We start from the raw sequence: 23608 nt of genomic DNA on the forward strand, positions 1-23608 counted from the left end.
TTGACAAGTTGCAGCTGGGATACAAGTGCGCTCTGATCGTCTGAATTCTTCCCAATAAAATGGCAGACTCAAGTGATTGACACTATCAAACACATCAGCAAGTGGCCACTCCATGAAGGGCTTAGGGCCAGGGGTTTTTTCAGCATAACATTGGCGATGTGTTGTCTTATGTAAACAAGTCTGAGGTGCTGTGTAATGGGCAGGTCTGTCTCACTGTCTGGAGTTTCTGGCTGCTATGATTGGATAAAGTGCACACAGCTGATAGAGTGCAATCAGTACAGCTGCTTCTCTCGTGTGAGTGGGCACTGGGCAAGTGGGCATGACCATAATCTATACCCAACCCTTGAGTAGGTGGTGACGAACTCACTTACAAAACTTTTGGACAAGACTGACTATGACTAAAATGATCCTATTTACACTTTAGTCAATTTTGACACTAGAATGAATGTTTCTGAGTCCTATTGATGCCACATAGGCTGTATAAACCAGGAAAGTTGGTTCTAAGAGGCAGTTGACCTTTAAGACAGACTGGTAGGATAGTTAGCCATTGCTAGAATTTAATGGTTGAAGTAACATTTTAGTGTAGTAGAGTTGACTGATGACTGACATGAAAACTGTATACACTCAGTGACCAGTTTATTAGGTACACCCATCTAGTACCGGGTCAGACCCCTCTTTGCCTCCAGAACAGCCTGAATTCTTCAGGGCATGGTGTTCAATCATTTCTCAATTGGTATCAAGGAACCTAAAGTGTGCCAGGAAAACATTCCCCACACCAGTACACCACCACCACCAATGGGTGTAGGCGTGGGTGTGCCTGAGTGGACACAGGCCCACCCACTGGGGAGCCAGGCCCTGCCAGGCCCACCCAATCAGATTGAGCAAAAACAATACAATTTTTGCATTATTATTACAAAAATGCTCCTCAGCGCTTAGGTCACTTGTTTTTCCCATTTTAACGTTCAATCAAACAGTAACTGAATGCCTCAATGCCTGTCTTCCTGCTTTATATAGCAAGCCACGGCCATGTGTCTCACTGTCTGTAGGAGCGATCCAGAGTATGTATATTACACAACATTTGGACAGGAGCTATAATCCAGTTATCATTTTAAAAATTACTATGTGTGTTGTTATTGCTTGAAATCAGGCTTGGCTGCACAGCTTTCAATGGGGAACGATTGCTTCCATACCCCACTTTTCCCCACTTGTGTGAATTTCATTGAAAAACATCACTTTGCCGTGTGGACCTATGTGCTGATACGCAACTGGTATTTGGGCCTAGGTTGTTTTCACATGACCACAAGACTCTGTTAGCCCTCTGAACTCATGGCTTAGCTTGGGGGCGCTAATGCATGTTTTAAGGTCTTAGGAAAGGTCATCACCACCTCTGTTGAATGTCCAATGCAGCTGTTTTTATCTCAATATCAAATCATTTCTGGGTAACAATTAAGTACCTTGCTGTGATTGTTTTCCATTAAAAGGGTCAAAAAAAAACCAAAATAGCTTCTTAGCAAAGATACATTTTTCAATGAATAATTTTGCTTGGACTGTCTGGGAGTGGTGTGAGCGGAGAGGGGAAAACTAGCTGTTATTGGCAGAGAGGTTTGGAACTCTCTTTCTTAATGGTCTATTAATTAATTTACCGCCTAGATGTCACCAGCCAGGCCAAAACGCCATTCCACCAAAACAGGCTGAAATTTCAGTCCGTATTTTCAAACACTGAAAGGGCATTATCATAATTTTCACAATTTCACAGTATTATTCCAACCTCATAGTATGGAAATACATATAAAACATTTAAAAGACCTGGCCTCCACAATCACCCGACCTCAACCCAATTGAGATGGTTTGGGATGAGTTGGACCGCAGAGTGAAGGAAAAGCAGCCAACAAGTGCTCAGCATATGTGGGAACTCCTTCAAGACTGTTGGAAAAGCATTCCAGGTGAAGCTAGTTGAGAGAATGCCAAGAGTGTGCAAAGCTGTCATCAAGGCAAAGGGTGGCTACTTTGAAGAATCTCAAATATAAAATATAAATATAAACACTTTTTTTTGTTAGTAGATGATTCCATATGTGCTATTTCATAGTTTTGATGTCTTCACAATTTTTCTACAATGTAGAAAATAGTGAAAATAAAGAAAAACCCATGAATGAGTAGGTGTGTCCAAACTTTTGACTGGTACTGTATATGTGGTCATGACAAGTTGATACAATGTGAAGTCCGGCATTTTTATTACCACTAATTTTTACATATCACCATTGATAGTATCATCAACAGTATGCAGAAGGGCAAGGGCCATTTCAATTGAGACATGACGTGAAATATTATTTTCTCGCAACAGCCAATTGCATACTACAAAAATGGCAAAGGCGAATGCAGTTTTCCATGCAAGGATGTGTTCCCCGGCAAAGTCATCCTCAGTGAATGTCCCGATGTCACATTAACTACTGGTTGCATCACCAAGGTAGGTCAACTCATACAATTCACCTTCCTCTCCTCTGTTACTGCCTGCCAAGTGCCAGCCTAGTAAACATTTCTAAATATTTACCCCTTTCTTTCTCTTTCACAGGATGGGGTATATGAAGAGACCATGCTGTACTTCTCAGGTATGGTTGCCCCTGACATTATTGGTGTATAACACAACATACCATTGATATTCTTATAAATCATTGTTGTCATCATCATATTGCTCATGTCACTCTTTTTACTCCATTAGTGATAAGCAGACAAACTGTCTCTATGACAACCACTAACACTGCAAACAATCAATTCGCACATTACAGTAAAGTATGCTTTTTTAAATATATGGATTACATTTTGATTGCACAAATAAGTGGCACTGTTATCAAAATATACATTACTAGTGGCACCCTGCCCTTACGGCGGTAAATCATTGCAAATTAATATTTTGATTTAATGCAAATCCCCCCTCCTGCAAAGCAAATAGCCTATGTATAGGCTATCAACCTTCTCAACTCCGGAGTATTTAAATAAACTTGTTATAGGCTATTGTTTTTGTAGGCACTTGCTTTGAAACCATGTTATCCATATCTGTTAAAAAAAACTGTAGCCTACAATAGAAAATGAATTTTGTGATGCAGAATTATGTACCTTGCTTTATTTGACCTCATTATTTGAAAGGATTTGAGACTTAGTTTAAGATGCTGTTGAAGATTTTACACACGGGCCTTCCGTAGACTATAAGCGGAGCAGCACCCTTGCAGTTGATAGGATACTGTACCTTGGATACCGCAGATTGCTGGCTGCATGTTGCATTAATATTACTATTGTGATGCATAATTGCCATGGTAATCTGGAATGTGAGACTCCCTCTGTTTGGACACGGCCGTGGTGGCAGCCTGGCGCACTGTACGCACCTTACAACTATCCTCCTCATCACTGTCATCTTCTCTTGGGCATCCTCTTAGTGGCCTCTTATTGCTATACCCACTGAGTAGCTGGACCCGCGCTTTTATAGGCCTAAGCTTTGCCTTGGCAGCGAAATGACGTCATAATGGTATTGACATGATGCAATAGTAACCGTGCCATTCCAAACCAGTGTTGTGTTTGATACCACCTAAAGCGAGACCAATTCAAAACCAAGACCGGAGCCAATCAAGTCTGAGTCAAGACCAAGACCAGAAGGGAGGTGGTGAGACTAAGTCACGACCGAGACCAGAAGGGGGGTTAGGGGTCTGAGACCAAGTCAAGACCAAGACCAGAAAAATGTGAGTCCAATTCAAGACCATCAATTGTCAAATCTCCACCATAAAAAGAGTTCAAAATGTCCAGTATTGCTGTGTTGATATTTCAGAAGATATGTATTCTTTAGACATTCAGAATGGTGAAAACATTCATGCTGACGGCAAATAGAGAGTCACTCTACAAATGATCACGAACCAAACAGGTCTAAAATAGATGAAAATACAAAATATGTTACAACTTCCCCCAGTTTCCCCTTACTAATAGTGAGCATGCAACTTTCAAACAATGTCTTCCCTAGCAGCAAATCAATTCTGACAAGCGCGACAAAATTTGAGGATACATTTCTGTGAAGGTAAAGGACAGTAATGTTATGAGTAAAGTAGGAAGCCCTGGTTTCAATAGGCAAGAATATATTAATGTGTCATGAAAGGAGTGTGAATATTTGGCTTGGTGAATGGGAGCTGATAACTATGAGTTCTTCACTCCGCTGGTCCAATTCAAGAAATAATGAGTCCTCACTGTCCGAGACAGAATCAAGACCAAGTAAAAATGTATCTGACACCGAGACAAGACAGAGACACTCAATACAGATGTAGGATCTTAATTTGATCACTCCATTGTTGCTGAGAATTTACCTGCACAGCAGGAAATGCAAACTTGTGTATTCAAGGTTTACAAAGTCTTCTAAAGTTTGTAATTTACAGATGTGATTTGCCCTAACGAAGAATTTATCAACCCTCACAAAAATGTCCTTTCATTATAATCCACATAATATTTCACATTTCCTGTTGCTGCAGGATTATTTTGCTGATGAAGCAAACTGGCCTCGAGACCGGACTCAAGTAGTTCCAAACACAAAAACCGGGATAATAAACAAAAATACAAAACACAGCGGATTATAAAGTGGACAATATCATGTGGGAGGACGACGCACTTCTTTTGAGCTTAAAATGATCAAAATTGGCCCAAATTCGTAGGAAGAAACCCTCCTGCAGCTTAGAATCTTTTGCGTATTATAATATAGATAATTGCATATTATCAGAGCTCTATTACTATCAAAACAAGTTTTGATGCTACAGGAAAATGCCTGATGTTTTAACTACAATGAGAGATTTTGAAATAAACTAAATAACTTATTCTGTTATATTTTAGGACTTGTGACATTCCTGATGCTTTCGGTCTGCATGATCAGATAATTTGTACTGTAGATGTGGTCTGAGGGGTTTCTCACATTGTTGGTCCACAAAGAACCAGATGACATCCTTTATCCTGCCAATGAAGAACAGTTGGGCATTTGTAGTGGGTGGGACACACTACACAAACTAACATCAATGTTGAGCCAATAGTATTATAGACATATATCTACTCAGAACCTTTATTGCTTTTTAAAGGAAGAATGTATCCAGACTCTAATTCATGTTTTAGTCTCATTGCTGTCTTCTATGCACTTTTCTACCTTTTTTGTCTCAATACTCTGCTAACTAAACCAAGTTTACCTGTAGGATGGGTGATGTTTACATTATGTAGTTTCACCTAAGAGAGGAGGAAAGAAAGTCATAGTGTTTTTTTACTGAACACGAATTTCAACAGGAAATGTGTTTATTGCTGCTGATCACCTTTAACCTGCACTGCCTCATCATGCTGTGCCATATAGACTGTGTTATTTATGAAATATATTTATTAAGCTATTTATTACCTATTAACTCTAAAAGGCACAAATGACCAAAGTATGAATGTACAATTAGCTAGAAAAACAAGCTGTGAACCTGTCTGTTACAAGCCAATCATCTCTCCCATGGACAATTTGTTGGCACAAAATGGAAGTACTTCACTATGCCTTGGGACCTATGTGAAATTGTGTGTTTTTATGTCCCATCAAATTAAGGAATGTATTTTGCAAGATTTTAAGAATATATATTTTAAAGTAGTGTCCTTTAAAAAATAAAGAATATCCACCTTGACTTGGACCATTTTGTATTGGTACAAATATAGCTACACCTACTCACCCCTAGATCAGACAATAAGCTTAGAGACAAGTGATTGATTTCACCAGGTAGATTTCAGAGAGATGTACTGTACAATAGTGTTTAAACATGATATTAATAATACTTACCTCCCTCCAGTCCATACAACCAAACACTTATATGAACTGACAACCATAACGTTACACACATTAAGATGAGCCCTTTTGAACAAGAGCAGCTTTAAACAATTTTCAATAAGCTTTATTTTCTTATCCGTTGATGTTATGTATGTGTACTTTCGTAGCATAGTTGTATGCCATAATGTTTTGCATGCTTTTGATGAGAGACAATCACCCATGTTCATGCTCTGCTCATTTTCTAATCTGTCCTGTGAAGTGGTGATGCATAAAAAAAAAAGTTGTCTCCAAACATTGTGACTCTTTTCTATCAGGGTTCTGATTGCCAACACATGTACACAAAAGTACAAATGTTAAGAACACGTGTGTGATATACTTGAGTTTACAGGGCTATGTTTCCGCCTTGTAATGTGTTGGGATGATTCTCAATGAAGATTGACAATGACAAAAATATCAGTTAAGAGGTGATATGAATAATGTACATACATTTATTTAAAAATCAAAACCGCCATCCAATGAATATACCGGTAGTTAATTCATTTAATCGGCAGACATTTTGTGCTGTCCTACAAATCATTGCCAGATTATTTAACTATAAATTCAAAATACAATATACTGTATAACACATTTCAATGTATTATTTTTAATATGAAATCATATCAAATAGTATGTTTTTAAAAATTATATATTGATCTGTGATCATCTGTAAATGTAAAAAAAATAAAGTTATTTAGATTAACCCAAATAACATGAGATGACTGAAAGAGACCACACATTCTCAGAAAGACACTCAAACTGTGGCGACTAAAAAAGTGAGGACTCATCTTAAAAAAAGGTAAGACAGCATTTATCTAAAACAGTGATATTTCAGAACACACAGTACATGTACTTGCGATACTTTACAACATTATTTACATAACTTTTTATTTTCAATGGATCCACAGCATTGTTGATCATATCAGTTTTTCAAGCCCCTTTACTTATGGTTTGCTTGGGGGAAGACAATTTTCTTTTTTGTTTCTGCATAAAAAATTAATAATGTATTTTTGGCCTAGCGAAAAAGTTATCAATTATGCCTAAACATTAGAGTTAATTGGGAGCGTTGCTTGGCTCAGATGGAATGCAGTCAAGGTTGGGTTCATTTCTCTGTGCAGAAATTCAAAAAGATCAATGCTGTACACATTGGTCATTTCCCAGTTCAAAACTCAATGTCAACTTCAATTCCTGGTTTGGCTAAGATGTGAATGGAATTAACCCCAACGTTGCCATGGCGCAACTGTCCAATATGACTCCTCATCGTGGACCATTCCTTCACCCCTTTCTGAAGCTCCTTCTTGGGGTTAGATCTTGGGGCTTAGATTGTGGGGTCCCTTCACCAGGCCCTGCTCCTTGCGCATCACAGGCGCGTGAATGCTGCAGTCCCGTGCCTCACAGAAGCCGGGCACTCCTGTGTTGCCCGCCATGCCAGGCTGGCCCAAAGCGCCTGTGAAACCACGGGGCCCTCTGGGACCTGCCATACCTTTCTTTGGCTCTGCTGGGTGGCCTGGCAGCCCTGTGGGGGAAAGAAATTAACAATTGGAGGTGGCATCTTAACAGTTCTCTTGAAAAAGAAGACTTCCTGCTAACATAAATGTTGAATAAAAACCACACAATCCCTTTTCAAGTGAATCTGGAAGTGAGTTACAGATACTTTCCAACAATTCTAAGACAATCAATTTTGAGGTAGACCTGAGAGTTTCACACCAGTGTAAACAGTGTCCTACCTCTGAGGCCTTGATGCCCATCGTGTCCTGGCAGACCTTTACCAGGCTCACCCCCCTTTCCTTTCAGACCTTTTGTACCTGTGGAGTAAAACAGAGCTTGTGGGTGAACTCTGAAGCTATGCCACTACAAAGGAGCTCCACTCATTTTCACTTGAAATGAGCCTTAGTGATCAAGGTTTTGTTTACCAGTAATCAAGTTTGGTTGAACTAAGTCTATTGGAGTACATACCTCTTTCACCCTCTGCCCCCTTCTGACCATCCATTCCTGTGTCCCCTTGGATGCCCCTGGCTCCTTTGGCTCCAGCTTTGCCCGCTTTACCCTGAGAGAGAAGTTAACAGACCTTATTATCGTTTGGACTAAAGGCCTTCCTTAGTAGATAGGGGTTGGTTTGGGGGCTGTGTGACTCACGGGTTTGCCTGATTCTCCAGTTGGTCCCCTGGTTCCGGGCGGCCCAATGAGTGTGCGGTTGTTGATGGGGCATCCTTGGGAACACTTGGCCCGGATGGAAGCAGCATACTGGGAGATCTGGGCTGTCACCACTCCTTTACATAGCTGCAATACCTGCTCATCTGTCAGCCCAGGGCCCTGAGGTCAAAAAGCTGGCAATCAATCAACCAAGCAAGTAATCAATCGATCAATCATTTTACATTTACATTTTAGTCATTTAGCAGACGCTCTTATCCAGAGCGACTTACAGTTAGTGCATACATTTTTTTATTATTTTTTTCATACTGGCCCCCCAACTAGTAACAGACAATAACATACCTTAACCATCTAGCCTAAATAGAAGAAGTTATGCATACAAATATTTAGTATATTATTGTATCAATCAACTAAACACTATTACAAAAGTAGCCAACCCCCAAATCTTCAGGCTTGTTTCTTGACCTGAATAAAAGCGGTCGTGTTTTCATCATATAGACATCCTGACTGTAATCTATGATGTAATGTAGACGGTATTGAGCAGTCAGGTCAGCCAGTGAAGGACGCAGGCAGGACACAGAGAGGTACACAACAACATTAATAATAGCCTCCGTCTGTCTGTCTGTGTCTGTCCGTCCAGTTACAGGGATCTGTTACATCAGTGCTGGCCACAGACACAGACCTCAGCATGAGGACAGGCTTACTGAGTGTTGCTTCGTCACATAGCCTACAGCAAAAACTCAGGTAGTCAAACGGTCATAAAATGACACTGGTCTAAACTCAAAATGAAACAGCAAGTAAACCTATCAAAACCACCAACTGTCTGTCAGTCTCCCTGTCTGTCAACAGCAGGTAAACCTATCAAAACCACCAACAGTCCTTCAGTCTCCCTGTCTGTCAACAGAAGGATATAGTGTTTATTTTCCCGCTCTTCATTCCTCTTCCTCCGTTCTACTGAGGTAAAATAGGCACTGGATCCAGATGGAAGGAATCAAACAATCAGTCAGTAAACGTTTTTGCTAGATATGTGTTAATGTAAAATAAGGGGGAGACCCTTCCTCCAGATAGACTGGGGTTGGCTCCTGATACGCACAGGGGCACCTGGCACTCCTTTAGGTCCAGAGCCACCTTTGACGCCCAGGTCACCGCCTGGACCTGGCTCTCCTCTGGAGCCTGGAATGCCGGGGGGTCCATTTCGTCCAACAATGCCATCAGGGCCGATGGTACCTCTCTCCCCTTGCTGCCATTCAGAGATGAGGGGAAGGAGGGAGACAGAGAGAGGGGGGACACTGTTCAGTCACTGAACACAAAAAGTCTGTACAGTATGTACTGTTGTGTCTGCTGTCATCTAGGAACAACCTATGGTGTCAGTATTGTGGTTTTTATGTGACATAGAATGAGTTACGGTGAAAAAAACTCATACTTTCACAGAATGGAGGATACAAACCTGTCCTTTGTCACCACGTGCTCCAAAACTTCCCTGTTTGGAAAGAGGAACAGAAACATTTTTGGTAAGAAGAAAAACAGTCCCACTACATCAATGGAAACAGGAAGTAGACAGATGAGAGAGTGACGTCGCCTCGCCATTGTCACATGATTACCTTGTCTCCTTTCCCTCCCTTCACTCCAGTTCTTCCAACCCCACCCTGAGGAAGGAACAATCAGCACATTAGATGAGTCAGTAAGATGCCATGGCAATGATAGGACTGCTTATTACAGCTTATCAGTCACAAAGGAAAGACCCAAACATAAACAGCAGATGACCAATACACATCCACTTTCACTTACTGGTGTGTGTGTGTGTGTGTGTATGTGTGTGTGTGTGTGTGTGTGTGTGTGTGTGTGTGTGTGTGTGTGTGTGTGTGTGTGTGTGTGTGTGTGTGTGTGTGTGTGTGTGTGTGTGTGCGCTTGATTAACTGTGAGAAATTGACTGGTAATTTAGCAGTCTGATGGGGAACGTAAACAAAAGGTTACCTTCTCACCATCGGGTCCTGTCTCCCCCTTGGCTCCCTAGAAACAAAGCATTAAATCAACAATTGCATAATCATCAAAAGTCAATGATGATAATTGTAGTGATAATGACAATGTTTGAGTAATGACATATACACACAGGCTGGGCCTGCAGGCCTTTAGGTCCTGGTTTCCCTGGAACTCCTGCATCTCCTCTATATCCTTGAGGCCCCTATAATATGAAATACACATAGGTAAACTGCTACAAATACACACACACTTTAGAATAAGAACCTTATTTAAAGAGGAATTTAAATTCCAATGACAGATCATTCTTAATTTTAAACTTATAACAAGATACACGGTACTCTTGCCATAACATCTCTGACAGTTATGCTGGGGTTTTTAACAAAAACCAGCATGACCATCTGTGTTTTTACCTGACACTGAAACCTTTTCAGGGACTTTACTAATAGATCTGTTACCTTTCTTGTTTTGACTGTCAACAATATCACATGGGTGTCTGTCCACCCACACAAAACCCTCAAGCAACATGGAATTTACATCTGATTAACAACAACACTGAGGGGAATTTACTGAGGAATGTGGAAGTGACAGTGTATGTATTGTGATCTATAGTCTACTGTGTCCATGTGATTGAGATTAGAGCACCTCACACAGTGGTTATAAAGCCTGTTTTACCCCAGCTCCTACTCTCCCAGGAGGTCCCCTCACACCACGATCCCCTTTCGCGCCCTAGGAGGGAAGACTGGCCATTATTCACAAAGTATTCATTTAAGTATTAAAAGTACATGTCCAGTTTTAGTATATGTAGTAAATATGTTTTATTTTCTTAAAACTACATTGTTGGTTAAGGGCTTGTAAGTAAGCATTTCACGGTAAGGTCGCACCTGTTGCATTCGGCGCATGTGACAAATAACATTTGATTTGATATGAATAAATGTACTGTACAGTATAGCAAATGACATCCATGTCATAACAGCAGATGAGGTCAACTAGACATGTTTGGATTATACAGCCATTGTGATGATGTCATCTTGATACCCAGCATGCAATTCTCCTTCACTTTACCTTTTGTCCAAACTCTCCAGGAAAGCCGATCACCCCAGGAACTCCAAGTGGACCCTGGAAAATAAACAGTAAATGTGGTTTGATAGGAGAAATCCCATCAACTGATTCCTTACCGATTTATTACTAATTTAGTGGTTATCATACTGTTACTCACATCCTCTCCAGGCTCCCCGTCACTGCCTGGCATGCCCCCTGGGCCTTGGTCACCCTGAGAGAGAGGAAAGAGAGAGATACAAAGAAAACAGAAAGTGGAAGAGAAGAGAGCAAGGGAGACATTGCTACTACAGTATCAATCTAATCTACCATGTGGAGGAAGTGCTATCGTTATGGCCTAAAGTGTTTAACAGCCACATGACTCACAAAATCAACAATACCAAAACCTTCAGTGAAAATAACAGTATGCAGTTTAGGGAAAACAACCATAAACACACAGAAATCTTGGGGGAATCAGAGTCGTTTCTGTGAAGAGTAAGGGCCAATGACTTTTGAAAGCAACCAGAGTACTTTCTGTGAAAACAACACTACTCATGTCCCCCTAAACATACCTTGTGACCGGTCTCTCCTCTGCCTCCTGGCTCTCCAGGATACCCCTATAAAACACAGAAAGAAAAAGAAAGTTAGAATTAATGGTCTCCCTCCATGTAGGGAATAGCATAGTCTTTGTAGAGAAGGACAAACAAGAGGTCCAACTGGAGAGATGAATGGTGTGACAGATAGACAGACGTCCATCTTACATTATAGCCCATCTCCCCATGGTCCCCTGAGAATCCAGGTGCTCCAATCTGACCCTGTGGAAGAGAACGGATGAGATGGAAGACATTTTAGACAGGAAAATCATAAGATTTGTTTTAAATAATTAGTTATTCAACCATGGTTTAGTTAACAATGGTCACAAAGCCAGGTTGAATGGCGCTACCTTTTCCCCTTCTGCTCCCTCAGGACCCTGTTTCCCTTCTGCTCCAGTTGATCCCTGAGAAGAAAGGTTGGAAAAAAAGATGTCTCAACATGGCCAGAACAAATTACAATCATTTGTATGTTGTTTATATGTTAAATGGAAATGACCACATCACATAGCCTTTTAGAGGCTTTCACATCATAAAGTCTTAGTATTGCTTCTAGTGAGAGCTGTGTAAGGAGCTGAGTGAATAATTGATTTGAACATGTTGAGAAGATAGAGTGTGCTGAGTTGTGGTTGCAACACTGAGCGGTGGCAACTGTTGTGAGTGGACAATGTTGAGTTGTGGTGGCCACCATGTTTACCTTGATACCTCCAGTTCCATCAAGACCACCAGGCCCTGCCTCACCAATTGGACCCTAGAAAAAAGACAAAGAACTAAGACAGAAACATGCTGGGGATTTTGTATCAAATTTCCTTACACTCATTTGAGGAAGCACTTTATTTTACGCTACAGAAATGACCAGGTAGTGGATTTCCTTAGAAAATCCATGGTACAATGGTAATTACACAATAATAACCTTTGGATTGTTTCTTTGTTTCTTTGAGATTAATTGAAATAAAATCCCTGATATCAAACCAAATATGGTTACATACAAAACATAACAGCTGCATTGTGTCAATACTCACAGTCTCACCCGGAACCCCCACTCCTCCGCGTGGCCCCTCCATACCGATGTCACCCTGTTGAGGATAGGGAACACAGTCAGGCATAGAGAGAGCTTCAAATTGTCAATTAAGATTTTTTGGGGTGTAATTAGCTGATATCTGTGATGGCATAGTGGTATTCTATGATGTCATGCTGGTACTCTGCGATGTCTCTGTGGTACAGTGGGGGTTTATAATGTCATACCTTTTTGCAGGTTTTGGGGTCTACCTGATGGATGCGGTAAAGGAGTCAATGAAACGCAGACCGTTCCATTGACCATATTGGCACACATTCATCAAATCTGACTTAACAAAGTGGATATTCGTAACAGGGTCACAATGTGGTTACTTAAATGCGATTTGGATATATTTGGTTTTCGCTGCATAATATTTACAAGTTGTCCCTTTTCAGGTTTAGAAGAAGTGAATGCTAAATGCTAACTCCCGTTCGTATATAAGCTGGTTAGCATAGCTAGCATACATAAATCGGTGGTGGTAGTCAAAGTCATTTTTAACTGTACTGCAGTCGATTGGTGAAGATGACAGGAACATGTGTTGGGGTTGAAATCCATACAACCAGTATACTCAGATTTTTACCTAAACATAGTGTGTAATTCACATATAAACAATAGGCTAAATGTAGGCTATTTTTGCTACGGGCAATGAGGAGTTTCAGGATCTTTCCTCCACGGCCCTTTCCCCCACACGTTTCCATGGCAATTCCATTGTTTTGGCCGAGTTCGATTGGCCTCAATACTGAATTATGTGGTGTCAGACCAGTTCTCTGTGATGTCATACTAGTGATCTGTGGTGCTTTCAAGACAACTCAGAAACTCGGAACCTCTGAGTTCAAATGTACGTACTTTTTTTGCGTAGCGCTTCCTGTTGGTCAATTCTGATATTTTCCAAGTGGAAAACTTGGGCCTCATTTTTCTACAAGTTTTTAAGAGTTTCTGAGTTCCAAGTTGTCTTGACCGCGGCAATACTGGTTCTCTGTAATGTCACACTGGTACTCAGTGATGTCATTTTGGAATTCCTTGATGTCATACTGGTTCCCTATGATGTCATATTGGTTATCGGTGGTACAACAGAGGTTTTATGTAATGTCATGCTGTTTCTTGTAGGTTTAAACTTTAGACAAACATTATGGTGGCTTGGCCTGTTATTAGTGAACATTCAAATTAGATTTTGTGAAGGGCCACACTGTTTTTGATATGGGGTTATAATGGCTTTTTAGGTAGAGGGTGATTTTGTTTGATGTGATACATATTTTGTAGGATGGCAGACTGGTTTTGAGGAAGGGTCTTTACCTTCAGTCCTAGCACCCCAGTCTCACCTGGATCGCCAGGAAGACCAGGCAAGCCCTGTAGAAGAGAGTAAGAATGAGAGACAAGGTGCGAAATAATGGAATAAAATATAGACCAAGGGAGAGAATGAGAAAGAGAAAGGGCCATCCTAGTTGTTGAAGCTCAGCCTCTAACCTCAACTACACAACAGTTCCACTCTCCAGTTCTGAATAATAAAGAGATCGCCATCTACTGTCCATAATCAATATAGAAAAATGTTACATTGCTTGTGCCATGTCTCAGAATTTAGACCAGAGAATAGAAACAGATCAGCCCAAAACAATGAAAGAAAGACATACATTACATCTGTGATATTCTCTGGAGGCCTTTTACTTACCTGGGCTCCAGAGAAACCAGAAGCACCGTCCTCCCCATCAGGCCCAGAGTCACCCTGTAGAGATGACAAAGGTCAATACAGCTGTTGAGTCAAATTCAATAGTGTAATGTTGACACCATAATTTGTGAGTTACAAACATTCCAGGCAGATACTGTATGTCTCTTGAGGTTGTGGCAAGCGTGTTTGCTGTGGGATTGGGCAACCTGGGTTCAAGCCTCGCTTAGGGAGTTGGATAGTGTCTAAGGCTGCTTTGGGTATTTGTGTGAGCTCTTTTATTTTACATGTTTTACTTCCTCACCTCAGGCCCTGTGTCTCCGCCTCTTCCTAGAACTCCTTTGAATCCTTTGTACCCCTGAACACAGGAACCATATCAACAGCATTCCTCCAATAGGGATATGTGCAATGATTCATTAATTAAGCACAATGGAGGGTGTAATTTGGCATGCACTATGAATTTGATGAAGTGATTATACAGCGATTAACACTCACCTCCCGTCCTTGAGCCCCAGGGAAGCCATCTTTACCTTGCAGTCCTCTGGCTCCCTAGATGGACGGATGGACAGACAGAAACACACCGACACAGAGACAGACAGACACACACAGACAGATATTTTGTTTAGTCCATAAAACAGAAGGATACCACAGGATGGTGGTGGATAGGGTGAGTTACCCCCATACAATACAAATCACTTAAAGGCCTAGTGAACGCTATATAAATGCCATTTAATCAGCATTAATCAGCAAAGTAAATGGATGTTTGCTGTTTATAAGGTTCTAAATGACATTTGCATGGCGTTGAGCGTTAGGTTAGAGCCTTCGTCCTACCTTGGGCCCTGCAAACCCAGCGAACCCTGGCTCTCCTGGCTCACAGTTACAGTCGGTTGGCCCCTCCTCCCCCAGAGAAGCCTCCCCACCACCAGGGGCCTGGAGCGACTCTTCGTAGTAGGGCTCCTGCTCGTATGGCACCTGCAGTTATAACATGATATCACATTACATGACAGAACACAATGTTACATGACATGCCATTACACATAACATACTTTGCCCCCTTGACTTCCCCTCACCTGTGTAGTGGTGGTGTAGGGGTAGGAGTCCTCTGTGATCATGCTCACACTGGTGGGGGCTGGTGCATAGGGGTCATATCCAGATGAGGGTTGCTGCTCCTCATAGCTGTGAGTGGGCTCCGGTGGGTATTCCTCTACCAGCGAGGAATGGGGAGCAGTTTAAGTGAGGCAAGTGAGAGGGAAATGTTTGCATTCTACAGGTTAGTTCATGTCAAAGGTAGAAACATACTATAGAGTTTGTACTGTAGTAGTAGTTAGTATCTGACTATACACTGAGTGTACTTACACTGAATGTACAAAACATTAAGAACACCAGCTCTTTCCATGACATAGACTGACCAGGTGAAAGCTATGATCCCTTATTGATGTCTTGTTAAATCCTCTTCAATCAGTGTAGAAGGGGAGGAGACCGGTTAAATAATGATTTTTAAGCCTGGAGACAATTGAGACATGGATTGTGTATGTGTGCTATACAGAGGCTGAATGGGCAAGACAAAATATTTAAGTGCCTTTGAACAGGGTTTGGTAGTAGCTGCCAGGCGCACCGGTTTGTGTCAAGAACTGCAACGCTGCTGGGTTTTTCATGCTCAACAGTTTCCTGTGTGTATCAAGAATGGTCCACCACACAAAGGACATCCAGCCAACTTGACACAACTGTGGGAAGCATTGGAGTCAACATGGGCCAGCATCCTTGTGGAACGCTTTTGACACCTTGTAGAGTCCATGACCCGACGAATTTAGGCTGTTCTGAGGACGAAAGGGTGTGCACACTCAATATTAGGAAGTTGTTCCTTATGTTTTGTACACTTAGTGTATATTTTGGTTCCAGGCGGGTATTAAAATACTTTATCATCTGACCATACCTCAGTCGATTTCCACCCAATGATGTATAAACCCTGGATTGCTGATGCGATCTACTGGCTATTGAGAGGCTTTGAAGCCAAAGGTGGGCCATAATGGCACTCACCAGTAGGAACAGTCTTCCATAGGAATGAATGGAATTCTACAGTATTTCAATTAAAAGTTTCAAGGACAAAATTATGTTTGTGTTGTAGTGGGGACAGTAACATTAGTAATGTAAAATAATTATATTTTTAAAAAAAAATTTAAATATATTTTTTCATTTTGTACTTTTGTTTAGCTCACATAATATAATTTTAAAGTATGCATTAAAGTGTCTGTAATATAATAAACGTCGCAAAAACGAATGTAGCTTCCAAAATATTGTGCCAAGATGGAGGCATGGTGGCTTCAACACAGTGCCCCCTATCAGCCATAATAAGAGGGTTTTCACATTATTCTTGAAAAATGGTTTGGTGATGCATATAAGCCATTTGGAGGGGGCATAGAGGGGTTATGAAGGCTTAGACCAAACTCTGGCTTTTGACCAGATGGGAGGAACTTTTCTATGTTGTAGTTATTACCTGGATGTGGGTATCCTGAATGCTCATAGTTGTCGACCAAGGAGCCCTCATAGGTGTGTTCATCACCTAATAGGACACAAAACAATAATTGAACAAGCCTGAAACCTCCCCAGTAAAATGATAGTCTGTTTACAAAACAAAATAGTATGTTATTAGATAGATAGACCAATGTAATGTTTGTACACAATTCTCAAAAATGTTTAATTGTGGTCACATGAGAATATAGGTCTATACATTTTAACCTCAATCTAGGTCAACTGAAATAAAATCAAGACACAGCTTACTGTATTACCTTACCTCTAGAAATGTAGATAATTAGCAAACATCAAACAGTATTGGCGAGAAGGCTAATGGTGCGAACAAGGCATGTGCAGGCAGCTCACCTGAGTGGTAACCAGAGTACTCGTCCTGTGCGAGCGAGGGGGGGATGCACAATAGGAGTAAGAGCAGCCGCGAGAAAAAGGACTTCTGTGGAAAAGGCGGGAAAATAAAGCAAGGTTAAAACGACCATGTAGGCTTTAGCCTATTTCTTCGCTGCTATCACGATAAACAAAATACAATGTTTGGAAGACCTACCTTTGTTGGAAGGTGGAAGACCTCACTGCTCAAAGTATAGCCTGCATGCACTCTTATTTCGTTACACTTTTAACTCCTTCTTAAATTAATAACTGTTTTGAGGACAAAACATTTGGTGACTAGATGTCTCGGCTACTGAAGGCTAATGGCTCACTAAGAAAATGTTTATTCCCGATTATCATGGCCCTTTTCAAGTTTCAGACATACAGTCAGTGGCGACCTGTCCCACCTTTTTAGCAAAAATAAGTTGCCTGTTCTGCATGTTATTTTGACATTAATACGTGTCACATTTCAGTTTGCTAACAATGTAAAAAAATAAATATTAAATTCATTGAGTTAATAAAGCCGCATACAAATTTGGTCTCTTTTTTGCTTTCTTGAGGCAGGTGTTTCAGCCTAGCTCAGTGCTTTCTGTGGTGGTGGGGCAGCCAGCGGAAAATACAGAGCGTAGGGGTTGGTAATGTTCTCTAGTTGCACCGGGATTGGGTAATGTTCTCTAGTTGCATCGTGATTCGCTCATTGTTCTGTCACTACGGGGGACACTACGTCACCGCCAAATCTAAGGGTAGAGCTAAACAATTCAAGCCCCTTTGGTGCTGCCATAGACTTACATTAGAAGTGCCATCCAAGAAGGCTCAAGGTCAGTGGCCACAGATTAAATTATGTCAAATCATGTTATATATACAGTAGCTTTGATTGGACTGATCATGTCAATATCATACTTTCAAAATCTTAGCTAGCAAGCTAGAAGTCATCATCATGAATCAAGACGACAATCTACTGGCAAATGCATTTTAATCCTTGTCATATGAAGAGAAATAATGAAGAGATATTATAGATAAAACGTATGTATCGGTGCTCATCGGCCATTGGCCATCAACATTACACAACAAGTTGGAAATCGCAAATTCAACAATGAGTGGTTTGGAAGGAATCAGTGGCTAACTGCAAGCATTGCAAAGCAATCACTAGCCTGCTATTCAGTGGAGTGGGTGTGTGGTCCCAAGTCTGGGTTTAAGGGTCTCTTTTCCAAGCTTAAACGGATAAACATTCAACATTGGCCATGCTGTCAATCCAGCACAACTGGAAACTCAGAACTGGGAAATCTGACTTCAGTGAGTTAAAGACAACTGGGAACTCTGAAAACAACGAGCTCCGACTGGGAAAATACATTTTGAACGGTCGTCCAACTCGGAATTGCAAGTCGGGAAACCGGGCCTCTTTCTAGAGCTCCGACCTGAAGATCACTGACATCATCATGATTCAACCTTGTTTTTTTTTTCAGAGTTCCCAGTTGTCTTGAAAGCACCATAAATCCAGAGAATGCCAGACTTTGATGACAAAGTTTGATGACAAAATTAGCCCACAAAGGACCGCTGCGCCATCGTCCTGTTCAAGTGAGCACAGCACAACAAGGTGAGTCCAAAAATGTCTTGTATGCTGCTGCATAAATGATGTAATATGCCAAGGAGATATGTATACTGTAGCTAAGAAAGTAATAATACTAAGTGTATGTTGTGTAGTAAGAAATGTAATCATCAAATATTGTAAGAGCTTTCAATGTCTGCTTATATGTCCCCTTTATTTATCCTACAGTTCTGACTTGGTGTTCAGGGAGAATACTGTAAGAATAGCCCATGTTCTGAATTCTGTCGCTGTACATTTCAAAAGTGCTGAACAAATAGTTATGTTGACTATGTCCGTCCTAGCTCGCTCATTGTCTTAATCGAAATTACGGATAGCTTCTTATCCGCTCGTCATCCCCTTATGCCATAGTTTGTACATCTCAATTGTCAGTAGAAACCACATTTGTTTAAGCAAGTCAGCCATATCAGCTATGTTTCTTTTTCATGCAGTAAATGAGGCTGAATTAACTGATTCGCTGTCAGACAAGGCTCCGCTGATAACCAGGTGTAGCAGTGGTAAGGTGATGGGACTGCTGTTTGGACAGCTTTATGTAGGCCCTAACAGTTTGTGGGCACCGTTTGTCACCGTTATAGTGCAATTCATGTTTAGTGTTGTGTTGTGTAGTGGCTTTGCTGGCATGTATAAAACACCAAGAGTTACATGCTGAAATCGCCACTGCATACAGTGCATTCGGAAAGTATTCAGGTCCCTTGATTTTTTCCAAATGTTGTTACATTACAGCCTTATTCTAAAATGGATTAAATAGTTTTTTCCTCATCAATCAAGCTACACACAATACCTCATAATGACAAAGCAAAAATGGAAATATAACATTTACATAAGTATTCAGACCCTTTACTCAATACTTTGTTGAAGCACCTTTGGCAGCGATTTCAGCCTTGAGTCTTCTTGGGTATGACCCTACAAGCTTGGCACACCTATGTTTGGGTAGTTTATCCCATTCTTCTCTATAGATCCGTTCAAGCTCTGTAAGGTTGGATGGGGAGCGTCGCTGCACAGCTATTGTCAGGTTTCTCCAGAGATATTCGATCCGGTTCAAGTCCGGGCTCTGGCTGGGCCACTCAAGGACATTCAGAGACTTGTCACCTTGTTTTCATCAAGGATTTCTCTGTACTTTGCTCCGTTCATCTTTCCCTCAACCCTGCTGCTGAAAAACATCCCCACAGCATGATGCTACCACCACCATGCTTCACCATAGGGATGGTGCCAGGTTTCCTTCAGACAGGATGCTTGGCATTCAGGCCAAAGAGTTCAATCTTGGTTTCATCAGACGAGAGAATCTTGTTTCTCATGGTCTTAGAGTCTTTAGGTGCCTTTTGGCAAACTTCAAGCGGGCTGTCATGTGCCTTTTGCTGAGGAGTGGCTTCCGTCTGGCCCCTCTACCATAAAGGCCTGGTTGGTGGAGTGCTGCAGAGATGGTTGTCCTTCTGGAAGCTTCTCCCATCTCCACAGAGGAACTCTGGAGGTCTGTCAGAGTGACCATCGGGTTCTTGGTCACCTCCCTGACCAAGGCCCTTCTCCCCCGATTGCTCAGTTTGTCCGGGCAGCCAGCTCTAGGAAGAGTCTTGGTGGTTCCAAACTTCTTCCATTTAAGAATGATGGAGTCCACTGTGTTCTAGGGGACCTTCAATGCTGCAGACATTTTTTGGTCCCCAGATCTGTGCCTCAACACAATCCTGTCTCGGCGCTCTAGGACAATTCCTTCGACATCATGGCTTGGTATTTCCTCTGACATGCACTGTCAACTGTGGGACCTTATATAGACAGGTGTGTGTGTTTCCAAATCATGTCCAATCAATTGAATTTACCACAGGTGGACTCCAATCAAGTCGTAGAAACATCTCAAGGATGATCAATGGAAACAGGATGCACCTGAGCTCAATGACTAAATGTAGGCCTGCCTATTAGGCCTATGACTAATCTGCTCAATCAGAAAAATTCTAACTTTATTTTCATATAACTGTATCTACGGTATGACAAGCAGCAAGCTTGAGTATCCTACTCCAAAAGGAACTCACAGAAAGCAACAATTTGTGGAGTTGTTGCTTGGGGTTGTTGAAATAAAAATTGGTCTGCATGGTAGCCTATCAGACCATCACTAGAAAAGGCTATATGCTATAGGGGAGATGACCAAAGATGATTTGTGGTTGGGTAGTTGGCCGGAATCTTTGGTGAATCTTTGTTAAAAGACATACTGGAACATGTCACGTAGCCTACATTTCTTCAGCCTACATCTCCAATGGGGAAAGTTATGCTCTGATCAGTCAGGTGGAAAGTCATCACCGACTGCTATCCAAGATTCTACTTATCGAAATTGGAAAGAGTAGGCCTACCTACAGTCCACAGGAGGCTGGTGAGGGGAGGACGGCTCATAATAATGTCTGGAACGGAGCAAATTAAATGGCATCAAACGCCTGGAAACCATGTTTGATGTATTTGATACCATTTCACTCATTCGGCGCCAGCCATTACCACGAGTGCGTCCTCCCCAATTAAGGTGCCACAAACCTCCTGTGCTACAATAATGTTCAACCACACACCATGGGGACTAAATGGGTGATAGTTGGCCACAGATGTTTTTTGACAAATTGTCTCCTCTATGTGTGCCTGACTTTACAGGAAACAACCATGTGGCCAAATGGTTTTGAGCCATATGGCTAAATCATGTCCAAAAATAGTGTAGCATCTATATATTTTCCAGAGTGAAAATGGGTCAATAAACTGAAGTCACATCCTTGTATTAACTGCAGCCTATTGGATGCCACAGTGAAGTCACATGACATGAGACATGTGGGAAGAGATTCTGCAGGGATCAGCCATCCAGGTGATAGGGCTGTATAATGCTCTGTAGATTTAGGCAAGAGCTAATCTGCGTCTTGAACAAGATAGAGAAATACAGGCTCAAAAAGCTCTTTGTTAGGATAAAACCACAGAGTGAGCCACAGCAGTTCTCAGGCCCTTCTCACATTCCAGGCCAATTTCTCTGTCCTCTAAAGGCTGTCTCTTCATCCCACTCCTCAGATGGTAAAAGGCCTTTTTTCTGTTTGGTGTGATGTCAAGCAGCTGTCTGTCCACCATGAGTCCACCACTTTTCATCAATGCCATTTCCAGCTTTTTATTCAAAACTCCAAAAAGGACATCATCAATTAAACACTTGTGCAGACAATGGGCAATAAATAAACATCAGTGTTCACATGACAAATGGTGCTCAATGATAAGGCAGACAATTTGGACTATCTGTTGAAAATAAACCAATTGATCTGTAGTATTCCATACGTTACCTGGTCAAGTACCCAGAATGCTTTGCAACATAGAGTTGACACCATATGTCTGCCTGGTGGTGTAAATTGGTGATCATCACCAACCTCCAGGCCCCCTGGGACACTGAGGTGCAGTGTGGGATACAGACTGCTCACCTCCACTAACCCTAATCCTTCCATTGAAACGGTCAGTAGTCATGAAAAAGCTTTATTGTATCTCTTCATTACTTAGACTTATTCTCCAATATAATCACTATTCATTGAATAGTAATACACTATCTGCAAAGGAAAGCTGCAAAAAGAAATGCAACTGCTTCAATCTGTACCCAGTGTAAACGGAGATCCTGGACTTCTTGATTGACGCAAATTTGATATTGTTCATTTATATTTAGCTACTGTTAACAAAAAAAAAACATTTACCCAAACTGTCAAATAACAAAATCACCTCTCAAAGTTATGAAGTGACTTGCTGTTGTGTACAGTGGAGTACTCTGTAGGGTCAATAAAGTCAAATCGGCACATTCCTGAGAAACATACAAAATAAAGTAATTACCTCCTAACTACCCTTAATTCAGAGGGAACTCAAACACTGTTGGGGGATGCATGTGAACCGCTAGGCTAATCATCCTGCAAATAGGTCACATAGTATTTCATTTAAACACCAATGTATATTTAGGTTTCTTTATGCTCACTACACACCAGCTAAATCAGTCCAAGTCAAATACACTCTCACACAGTACCAAAAATAAACCCTCATTACCACATCATTACACAACCAATAGTTAGATTAGGTTCCTCAATCCAGCATCACCGAGTACACCACCTGGGGAACCTAGGCCCAAGAACCACACTCCACAATCGGACCAAACACAGTGTTCACATCCAGAACCTGGCATAGCAACATCTCAGACACACTCTTAGAACACGATGCCTGCTCTCCTCGCTTACCTTCACCCTGGGGGCTCCCATGGTGCTGGTTATGTCTGTTTGGTTCTGTACAATCCACTCAGACCCTCACCCTACGTATCGGGGATCGGATAGTCCACTGTCTTTTTTAAAATAAAGATGGAAAAGTCCTGTTTATTTCCTCGCTGAACTGTGCTCCTTACAGCATTCTCACTCCGCACTCAAGGCGCTGGACCCTTGCCTCTCTTTCTCTCCCTCCCGCTCTCTCTTTCAGGGATCCCTAAGGTTCTCAGGCAGCCACGGGCTCCGCTCCCTCTTCTCCTCGACAGGGTGAGAAATACCTGAGTCTAACCCTAACCCCAAATACACACAGGGGCAGAGACCCAGACAGGAGAGAGAGAAGAGAGGGACGAGAGAGTAAGGAGAATGTGATACAGAATTTGATAGAGAGGGTTTAAAACAGAGATGAGGAGACTAGTGCAGGGTCCATTTTGTTGTGAGCATTTCAGTAGACTGACACATAGTTGTGCAGGTTGTGAATACCCCAATAACTAAAAACATTTACACGTTTACATTTAGAGTTATGTTCAAGTAGTACAGCTAAAGTTAAGGTCAATTCTATACTCATT

General features: G+C 41.6%; 1 protein-coding gene and 1 long non-coding RNA gene across 2 annotated transcripts; one reads left to right on the top strand and one right to left on the bottom strand.

Moving 5' to 3' along the window:
* Positions 1-2342: 2342 nt before the first annotated feature.
* On the top strand, positions 2343-2754 carry LOC123482136. The gene is made up of 3 exons (XR_006657567.1): positions 2343-2464; positions 2570-2606; positions 2717-2754. It is a non-coding gene; the product is annotated as an uncharacterized LOC123482136 (long non-coding RNA).
* Positions 2755-6259: 3505 nt separating this feature from the next.
* Positions 6260-23328, bottom strand: LOC121570299 (collagen alpha-1(I) chain-like). Its single transcript, XM_045208657.1, has 26 exons — positions 23022-23328; positions 17193-17277; positions 16810-16875; positions 15386-15519; positions 15147-15287; positions 14811-14864; positions 14620-14673; positions 14322-14375; positions 13949-14002; positions 12621-12674; positions 12296-12349; positions 11952-12005; positions 11770-11823; positions 11581-11625; positions 11190-11243; positions 11036-11089; positions 10646-10699; positions 10104-10175; positions 9968-10003; positions 9595-9639; positions 9441-9473; positions 9087-9233; positions 7979-8155; positions 7799-7889; positions 7570-7647; positions 6260-7358 (listed from the first exon to the last, which is right to left on the bottom strand). The coding sequence occupies exons 1-26, from the start codon at positions 23040-23042 to the stop codon at positions 7147-7149; spliced, it is 1977 nt and encodes a 658-aa protein (XP_045064592.1). The 5' UTR covers positions 23043-23328; the 3' UTR covers positions 6260-7146.
* Between the last annotated feature and the right edge of the window lie 280 nt (positions 23329-23608).

This window comes from Coregonus clupeaformis, chromosome 28, assembly GCF_020615455.1.
Source record: "Coregonus clupeaformis isolate EN_2021a chromosome 28, ASM2061545v1, whole genome shotgun sequence".
Lineage (NCBI taxonomy): Eukaryota > Metazoa > Chordata > Actinopteri > Salmoniformes > Salmonidae > Coregonus > Coregonus clupeaformis.

What these genes read in the sequence shown, in the direction of transcription:
- LOC121570299 (XM_045208657.1), bottom strand. Translation starts at nt 23,042, where the DNA reads ATGGGAGCCCCCAGGGTGAAG. An exon ending in CTGGTTTCTCTGGAGCCCAG is followed by an intron (nt 14,003 to 14,321) that starts GTAAGTAAAAGG and finishes TCTCTTCTACAG; the next exon opens with GGCTTGCCTGGTCTTCCTGG. An exon ending in AGGGAGCAGAAGGGGAAAAG is followed by an intron (nt 11,824 to 11,951) that starts GTAGCGCCATTC and finishes TCTCTTCCACAG; the next exon opens with GGTCAGATTGGAGCACCTGG.